Here is a 10433-nt window from a genome sequence, read left to right on the forward strand (position 1 = left end):
AATATTTATCTAGCAAATAAAGTAGCTCCTGAAGTGATCTTTTACCATGAGGAATTACAGAAACTACTGTAAAAGAGAGTAACCATCATATAGGATGGGGTACCGGGGCATGCGAACATTAATGGAAATGAAATGGCTGATACTGCAGTAAAACAAGCATCCACAGAAGATGGGCAAACATTTGTAGATATCACGCCCAGGATGGTTAATCAAATTGGAAAAGTGATAAAGAAATTGAGAATAAAGACATTCGAGGACAACCGCGTGTTCTCAACAAATATGTTAGCTACACAAAAGAAAGAAAGGCAACTTGAAAAGAAAATATATGGACCGCTAAGTAAGTATGAAGCCAGGGTGATATTCAGACTGATGTCAGATCATGCAGGAAATCAGAAATATAGAGCCCGTTTTTATAATGAAGATCCGAGATGTGCCTTTTGTGGAAATGAGGACATGGCAGAACATTTGTTATTCGAATGTGCTGGAACAGAAGACAGGAGGAAGAATATTAGACAGTTTATTAGAGAAAAAAGAATTTGACAGAGTAGTGACATACTAAGTGGAGCGGGCTTGAACAGTGACTGTGCTCATGGACTTAAATTGATATGCAAGTTTTTAAAGGATATTAATCGGATACATCTTATATAAACCAAATAGGCTAGTATAGTGATTACAAGAAGCCTCCTGAGTCCTTGCAGGAAGAGAGGAGGAACCATCCATTTCAATTCAATTCAATCAGTATGAGAGAGCGACAATAGGGCTGTTTTTGCGACTTGGAAAATCGATCTGGAATCACTTTCCATGTGTTTTCACGGATGAAGACGGGTAGGAATAACTCGCCGGTAGTCGCGAAAACCGACTGGAAACACTTTCTGCTTTTTCGGAAAGCGATTCCAGACGAATCCCGGAAAGTGAAGTTGGAAACCACATTCCTGGCGTAATTTTTAAACGGAGTGAAGTATTAGTCAAATGGATATAATTTTACAAAAACACATTGGCACAAATGAAAAGGGCCTGTTCCTCTTCCAAACTACAGGTAAGCTAGAAAGCTTATAATTTTTATATACAGGATGTTAATATGCAGTTGGACCTTGAACTTTAGTTAACCTTAGTTGAACTACAATCAACTTCATGTATTTTCTCCTATGTGGTCATTCCTTGAACTCCTACTAGTCTGCTTTAGTTGACTTTCTGTAACTGCTATTGTATGATAGAGTTTGTGTGAGGTCATGTTTGAAGGATGTTATTAACTTTTGAAAGGTAAATGCCTTAGGCTATGGTAAATAATGAAAAGAAGGGGAAAGGTTCACCCCAGATAAAAAAAAAGCTGCTAAAATTTTCGTTTTGCTACTTTTTGCTTTCTTGGAAAGGGGCTAGGTTAGGAAAAGGAAATTTTCAGGGATTGATCTACAGACTTAAGTATGCCCTTGGAAGGTAGGCTATTTTTGCTATCTTGGAAAGAGGTTAGGCTAGAAAAATGTTACAGTAATAAATCCAGGGCCAAAAATATGCTCTGGAAAGTTATTGCCAAGTTTCCATGTTACCCCACTTTTGATTTCTAAATCTTAGAAATTTGCCCAATTGACAGGTAGGCTATGACTACTTGAACTATTGAATTTTTTTGACAAAACAGCATTTTACCTTAATTTTCAGTTATCAGTTTCTTTTTCTCTAGTTTTAGTTCTGACAATTCAATTTCTGTTATTTGAGTAGAATTTTAAGCCAAATCAGTGGGTTTTTTTTCTAAATTTAGCAAATGTATTTGCAGATTTTTGAAACCTCATAAATTGACATTGAGCAAAGTTGTGAAGCTGAAAACAGTTTCCTTGTACTTGATTTAAGCAGAAGATCTGTTTTGCAAGGTTTCACTTTCATAACACAAAGATTTTTAAACATCATCAAAGGTCACTGCCCTCTAGAGGGAGAAGGAGTGGAGATAGGTACTTCAAAATACCATCCTGGAACATACTTTAGTCTGTAGACTTATCCCTAAAAGTTTAATTTTCCTAACCTGACCCCTTTCCAAAATAGTAAAAGTAGTTAAACTAGAATTTTACCAAAAGTGAAACCTTGTAAAATTTTTCTTGTGCTTAAATAAAGTACAAGAAAACTGTTTTCAGCTTCAAAACTTGCTCAAATCCAATTTATGAGGTTTCAAAGATCTGCAAATACATCTCTTAAATTTAGAAGAAAGAAAAACATTGTTAGCCTATGGCTTAAAATTCTAATTAATTAACAGGGATCACATTTTCAAGACTCAACCCAGAGAAAAAGAAACCAAAAACAGGAAATTAAGGGAAAATGTTATTATGTCAGAATTCCAATTGGTAATAGACCTGTCAAGTAGGCAAATTTCCAAGACTTGGAAATTAGAGAGGGTTAATATTGAAGCTTGGTAATAGCTTCTCTGAGCATATTTTTGGCCATGGATTCATCACTGAAAGTTTCATTTTCATAACCTAGCCCCTCTCCAAGATAGCAAAATGTAGCTAAACTAGAATTTTACTGGGTCTGAATACTCTTTCACAGAATGCTAAGCTACTCTAGTAGCCTAGGAATTACCAATGCATAATTACTCCTTCTTAGAAAGAAACACAATACAAACTTTAAAGTTACTTAAAAAAAATCTTATATAAGTCCTTGAAGACTTAACTTTACTTTACCCCCACAAAAATGGTCTAGTGAAAAATTCTTCATATAAAGGTGATTAAGGCATGATATCTGTTATGTTGGTTTGTCAAATAGGCCAGTTGAAGTTTATGGCTGATATTTTTTGGGTACTGGTGCATTATATATAACACACAAAAGAAATCAAGTTTGGTTAATGCTAATGAAATAAAATAAAATAGGATGAAAATATAATAGTTTAGAAACAATTTTGGGCTATATATTTGCCCATTAGCGGGGGGGGGGGGTCAGGTAAAGTATAACATATATTAAATACTTAACATAACCTAGGTACCTCCCCCCCTAAACCCCAAAAACAACAGTTTAAATATTGTAAACACGATAAGAAATCACACTTTGCAATCCCTTATCTCTTGCAAATACCCATTTGACTGGTTTCCATTTGTATTTCCTTGTGCAATCTATAGCACTGTGTTATATATAATGCACCAGTACCATCTTTTTCAGGAAATCTGAAAAACAGCCAGAGGCCCATATAAGTAGTGAAATAGTGAAGTGAAAAGGGCACCATTGAGATCACCATATGTAATTTTGGTGCCATTAATGGAGTGGAGAGTTTGAGAAGCACAAAAAGCCCAGTTTTAACATATGTGCTCTGAAACATTAAGAGTCAGTTTGTAATCCTCCCTCTTGTATGATCCTCCTCCCAGTCTTGTAAAAAGGTGAGATTTGAAAGAAAAAATGTCTATTAAAATAAAAATCATTTAAGTTTATTAAGGAATAGTTACTTAACAGCCAAAATTAACTAGACAGATAATTGCTTTGTGCTTTTGAAAAGAGCTTTAAATACAAGTGGCTATTGCTAAAGTTGCATTAGGCAACAAAATGGGACTTTGTCTGAAGTGAAAACAAAGAAAATTGTTTTCAAATACAACTATTTGCTGGAAAAAATTAAATTTTTGTATGTTATTTTCATAAAAATAATTGAATTTTTTGTCTGTAAATTGTCAAATATGCTTGTGATGAAACATCCACTAATTTTATAGACCACACTGCCTATCCATGACAATTTATCCCTATTTGAACTTTTATTTACCCACCAAACTTTTTATCAATATGACAAAGTCATATAGGCCTATATATCATGGGATAGTTTGTTATATGATTTTTTTTTTTAAATGGGCTATCACAAGCCCAAATTGGCCAAATTTCTACTTAAGAGTTAAATTTAAAAAAAACCAGCAAGTTTAATATGATAAGATTGGTTAGAATAAAAATTTTTAGGGAAGCAGGAATTTATTGCCCTATTTTTTTTTACAGAGATACTCTTATTGAACTCTAGAGTTTTATTGCCTAAGTTAGACAAATATTTATGTAAGGTTTATTACATATATAAAAAAAAAGAATTAAAAAAAGACAAAGCTTTTTGTTTGAAAACAATGAATGAAGTTGATATTTGGAATAAACAATATGCCCAATATGTGTCACCCTTGGGACTTATTGAGTTATTTTTTATATGGTAGAACTTTGATTTAGGAATTGGCAAAACATTTTATTTTATTTTTATTTTTTGTGCTCTATGTTTATTGTCAGTATTGCATATAATAGGTTTCCTAATGCACTATTATAAAAAATACCCAAATTGTTAGATTCTCCCTAGCCCCTTTAATTTTTCCTACAATGTCAGGACATTAGACTTCGATATTTACAAAGACCACACTTAGTATCAATGACCATTGTTTACTTGATAATGAACCTTTGTCTAAAGATTTTGTCAATTTTACAGAAACAAGGAAACCAAAAATATTTGCATATCTTACTGCTTTGGATAAAATAAAAGCATTAATTAATGTGTAATGAAGTTTTGTTTTGTGTAAATATCAATGTTATATTTGTATTATTTCGGTTAACCTGCTGATGACAGCCACTGTATATGTGACCAACACATTCAGGACCTGTTTTGTTGTGGTTAATTTTTTAATAAAAATAATTTCCCCTATTGAACTGTTATTTGAAGACATAGAATAAAAAAAACGATGGTGATAGCGTTTTTTTATTCCTGGTGCCAGGTACTTACAAGTATCTGATATGCTGCTATTCTTTTACCTCATTCCAGAACCTGTAGATTTTAATTGTCAAGACCTAGACACTATTAAAACTTATATTAGCATAATTTTCCAAGAGAGGGCTAGCTTTTTGAGACGTTGGAAATCTGATATATGATATTGCATTTGGACTCTTGATGTCATTATATCCAGTCATTATGTGGGATTGGGTTTGCAACAGTTTCCATTTTCAAACTCTGAGGTATATAAATCTGCTCACTTTTTTGTGAGCATCAATCTTTCAGATTACTTTGTATGTAACCTGGTGTAATTGCAAATCAGCTCCTAAAATATTTTATTTTCAGATGGTGCTGTATGGGCACTGTACTACAATGAACTACCAGAAAGTTGGAGAGATTATTTGACAGACAAGGGAGTTATTGTGGTGGTTGAACCGCTTTCATCCACAGAATCAGGTTCCAACGAATTGGCTTCTGCAGAATCACCCTCAGCAGAATTGGGGGCAAAAGAACCACCATCTCTTCGTGCAGAAATGATTTGGATTGGTAGTAGAACTAAGTCTGCAGCAGACACAGACAAAAAAGCATGAGGGCTGCTTCTGTCTATTGTAAAAAGAGACAGTGTCCAGTCACGACTGGGGGATAAAGTTACAAAAAAAGTGTATGTTTGGATGGACATAGCAAAAGAAATGAAGGAAAATGGGTTCTGCTTGCCTGAATCTATCAAGGAATCTGCAGAGAAATGCAGAAAGCAGTACAATTTGTTGAAGCAGGCTAATTTGAAATTTGAGAAAAATTCCAAAGAAACAGGAGCTGACTCTAAGAAAAAGCCAGCACATTTTGAAGATGTCTATGACATTGAGAAAGACAAGAATTCATATCTACCATAGTATGTTTCAGATTGCATTGATGATCCAAAATCTTCAGGTGAGATTCTAAGTGAACAAGAGACAGAATTCGAATTTTCAAAATTTGGTTTGAAGACTGCAAACAAGAAAAAAAATGGAAAAAGTTTGGTTGAAAACACCAGCAACAAAAAAAGAAGGTTTGAGTGAAATTGTGATGGAGATAAAAAACTTTTCAAAAAAGTGTAGTGAAGAGGAGAAAATATTGCAAGACCTGATTCTTCAGCAAGCAAAAGAAAAGGAAGAAAATAAGAAGAAAAGGCATGAAGAAGTTCTAGAAGTATCAAGAGATATTGCCAAGTCTTTGCAACAACTTGTTCAAAATATGAAAAAAGGTGTGGTGATGATTGATTTACAAAGCTGATTGGAATATGCATTTTGTGTTAATTTTTTTTTTGCCATTCCACCGTTTTCATGTTTAAAAATAAGTCATGTTTCTGTTTGAAAAACATGTTTCTGTTTTAGGAGGTGAAGAAATATCTTAACTTAGAAATTTAGTATAGACGTTATAGGCTACGACATAGCTGAATTACTAGTTGTAAAAAGTCTTATATTTGGTTTTCAAATTAGTTTAATTTTGATACTTTTTTACTTAAAATAGATATCTTATCAGTTCTTGTAGCACTATATATTATCACCTAGGCATAAGAGGGGAATTTGAATTTGGGAAGTCTGTTTTTCCCAAAGCAGGCCTGAAAAAAAACATGAATAACTTTGCTTTGTTCAGCACATATTTTGTATTGAGAAATTTAGCTTAAGTACCTTTTCTTTGTTGCTTTACCTCTGTGTTCTTTGCACTTGGAAATCTCAAAGCTTTATCTAACAGAGCTAGGCCAGTGCATTGTCATTGACTGCTTAGAATATCCATGCACTCTTACTGGCTGGCTGGTAATACGCTGTTCATGAAAACTCGCTTGTTGGGCTAGGTATAAAAGACAATGATAGCCAATAATGGGATAATAGCAATATATTTGGATCTCAGAGATCTTGGGTCTAAATGTAATTATCACTATTTATAGACTACAAATATAACCCTGTTTCTCTCAAACATGCTTTGAAGCCATTTTACATTGGGTATTTTCTGCAAAACTGGAAATAAATATTTCACCATGGAGACAGCTATTCCATTCCCCCCCCTCCTTTTTTTTTTTTTTTTTGATTGGCAGAAAAAAAAATCAAAAGTGTGCCTATTTATGCCATATCCTGTTTTGCAGAAAAGATTATGTGGAGACTGGCTCTAAGGGTTTAATATATGGTTTTGATGTTGAAAAGGATATGGGTCTGACAAAAAAGCTGTTCATGAGCTTGCTTTTTTTTACTTAAAATTACATAAAATGAAAAAAAAGCTCAACATCTTGCAATTAACATGTTTCTGTTCCTAGTACCAGCATCAGAAGGAACAGAGTCAACTGCACTCTTGTGCATTCGCGTCTGTGTCAAATTGCTTCCCCCAGTGGGAAGTAGGGTTGTGTCACGGTTTATCAGGCACATGTTATGAATAACACACGCAGACATTGCGATTGCAGTTGCATATTTGATCTCATTCGTTTTGATGAAGCGCAGTCTTCTAAATTTGTTCAGCAAATCTCCGAAGCAGTTCTCTACAATCACTCTTCCAGCTGACATCCTCTTGTTGAACCTTTTCTTTTGTTCCGTGTCTGCCAATGTGGGTTTTAGCACAGGAATTAACCAGTCAAGACAGGGGAAAGCTGAGTCTCCAATTATATGAAAATCTGCAGTGGGGAAATAGTCTTTCTTTCTCGGATGGACTTTCCTCCATAAACTTGACCATTTCAAATATTTTGCATCATGTGAAGACCCTGGCTTGCCAACTGACACATAAGAAAATAATCTATTTGGCAAGACAACACCAAGTAAAACTATAGAGTGGAAGAGTTTTCTGTTTAAGAATGGCAGTTGGTCTTTGCTTGGAGGTTCAACTCATAAATGACAGCCGTCAATGGCACCTATGATGCCTGGTAGACGGCTTTTCTCACGAAATAGTTCAACAACTTCAGATGTATCTGGTTGCTGGGGCCACCTGATGTACTTTTTTACTCCATATTTCACAATAATATCAGTAACAAGAAAAATAGCTTTTCTTACTCCACTTTTTGATCGTCCAAACTTTACAGCTAACTCTCTGAGAAACACTTGGCTTTGGCTCCCAATGTATGAAAGATAAATAAGGGCAGCCTCAGCGGGCTCAATTGGAACATTGCCACCAGAATAATTTTTTCTTAGATGTGGTTCTAAAAAATCGACAAAAACAGTGAGAGTCTCCCTGTTCATCCTGAAATTTCTCCAAAATTCCCTGTCCGTCATTTTCGAAATCACATTTGTGAAATATCCTGACAGTTTCATGTGTTCATCCCGCATATTGCCAGCATAGCGGGCTGCAACACAATTTATGAGGAACATCTTTCTCTTACTTCTTTTCTTTACAATCAAATTCTCCTCATCATCTGAGCTGCTGGATAAACCCAACTGAAGGTCAATAAGTTTTATGGCAACCGTTGAGGCGGCAAAACAGGCCATTTCCATATCCTACAAGAAAAATGTCAATGAGAAACAAACATTTAAGCTGTGGTTTCACCTACCAGAATTTCTTGAATCTGGGCTTTTATATATTGGGTTGACTTTTCCTTTGCATACGGTCTGGAATGTGACATCAGACGAAAATCACCCTAAAAAAGGGAATTTAAAAGTCTAGATTCTGGGAGCTTAGTTACTGAAAAAAGATATTTTAGTTATGATGGAAACAAAAAAGAAGTGATATTGAGCTCCAAAAAGCGGGGATAAAAAGTGTACCTAGGAATTCTTTTTTTGGACTGGCTTCACTGACTCAAAACCCAGGATGAGAAAATTAAGGTAAATACAGTCTCTGCGTTGAGTCGAATGCAGTTATACCTAGAAGGATAGGATGGAATCAGCTTGGATCACGCAGTTTGTACCTAGAGATTTTAGAGGACCTTTGCATTTCAAAATACCTTGCTATACCAAGGATATACAACACCAGTGTATAAAGACACTCTGCTATAGCTAGGATTCAAGGTCCCTGAAATAGCAAGGTCCAATGAGATTTTTCAGTTCTTACCTAGGATCAAAAATTAAAACCACATAAAGAAGCCTTATTCTTTCGTAATTCTCTGTGTAAAGTTTCCAGTAAAAAAAAAAAAAAAAATCCTCTTTCAGTCAAGGGTATACGCAGCCAAATCTTTATAACCTGAGTAGAGCATGGTCCAGATTAAAACCATTCACTTCATCTAAGAGACTTTAGTCTTGCGACCCAGCAGAAAAGTTTCTGGGAATCTGGAGAAAACTGTTCTTTGGCAGTCAAATAAAGTATGAAAGAAGAAGGTGAAAACTGCCCTTAGAAGATGGACCAGTGATAGTCGTATTTCTAATGATTTTAGTACCCCAATGCACATAGCCGGCATCTGATGAACCACAAAGCAAATACTGTCGGTTCCAATAAAATACAATTGAAACAGGAAGAAATAAAATTAAAACAGCAGAAATTGTTGAATTCCAGCTTATTTTGCCCACCTTTGATGTGCCTTACAGTTTCTGTCTGATCCCTGACCAATTCTCCAATGTTCAAGCTCCCGCGGTGCAGAAAAAGGCATCTTCTATAGGTGAGGTATATATCTGTAGTCATAATTCCCTGTTCTCATTTCTAGGGTCTCTGGTTTGACTACTGGACATTAAAAAAAACCATATTGCCTTACTCTTACTCGTTTTGGTGGATTCTCTGGTAAAATAGATGGAAATGCACTCCTAAATGTGTGTTGATACAGAAATAACTATTTTATCAAGTTGAATAAAAAAGAGAAACAAAGTTAGATTCAATAATTCATTACACTCTTCTTTATCACATTCTTGTTTCATGTAAATTGTTTTGTTTCTTTATTTAAACAGAGACCAGACTGACTTTATGAGCCAGTTCTTTGCCTCTTTGCAAGAGAACTATGAATAAAAACGATCATATTTCCATTTTTCTCAGTTTGCCGGTCAACAAAACATCAAATGAAACAAACAGAGAACTGAGACACCACCAGAGATAAAAAAAATGTACGCTATTTTTAAATGAAGAAACAACAACTAATAAGCATTTTGGAGAAAAACCAGCAAGTGGACTAGTTGACAAATACGGCATAAATGTATTCAGAGCAGACATTTAATCAAAGAAGAGGCTTAGCTAAAGGTAAATATATACATATTAACTTAACTTAGCTAGGGAAATATTGAACACCATATTTGATTCCTTTCTTATACTCCTTCTGAATTCAATAATTGCTTGGATTGAATTCCTCTTTGAGCCCTTTAAGTGGCTAAAAGAGCCCATAGTAACAACAATTTAGAAAAATCTATTTCTAAAAGAACTATTAAGTGAGAAGAAACTGCCATTTGTAGCTGATTGACGAAGGGTAATTGCTATCTTCATTAGCTTTTGTTAGTCAAATGTTGTTTTGAAAACAAATTTGCAGGAGCTTCTAAAGTGACAGAAGCTCTTTGTAAATGACGTCACAGTGTAACCATTGTCACTGTCAAGGGGTTTGAAGCTCTTAAAATATTCCTGTAAATTGGATTTAAAATTAACATTTGAATAATAAGAGATAATGAAAATAATAATTACGGTTCCTGAATCAACTACAAATGGCAAAACTTTTCTCGCCAGACACTTTTCAGGAACCCATAAAAAAAAACACACAGAAACCCATCTGAAAACTTAAGGGTGCTATGGGTTTTTTTCTTGCCCCAGAAGGGATTACTTCATTTAAAAGAGAATAAAAAAGGCAGCAAGTAATATATTCCCTTTTTTTTCCTGGCTA

General features: G+C 34.6%; 1 protein-coding gene across 1 annotated transcript; it reads left to right on the forward strand.

The window, feature by feature from the left end:
• The first annotated feature begins 969 nt into the window (after positions 1 to 969).
• LOC148953964 (uncharacterized) lies at positions 970 to 6127 on the forward strand. Its single transcript, XM_089086054.1, has 2 exons — positions 970 to 1036; positions 5039 to 6127. The coding sequence occupies exons 1-2, from the start codon at positions 970 to 972 to the stop codon at positions 5281 to 5283; spliced, it is 312 nt and encodes a 103-aa protein (XP_088942180.1). The 3' UTR covers positions 5284 to 6127.
• The last annotated feature ends 4306 nt before the right edge of the window (positions 6128 to 10433 follow it).

Source organism: Artemia sp. Qi Xiang Cuo, chromosome 3, assembly GCF_049724085.1.
Source record: "Artemia sp. Qi Xiang Cuo chromosome 3, ASM4972408v1, whole genome shotgun sequence".
Lineage (NCBI taxonomy): Eukaryota > Metazoa > Arthropoda > Branchiopoda > Anostraca > Artemiidae > Artemia > Artemia sp. Qi Xiang Cuo.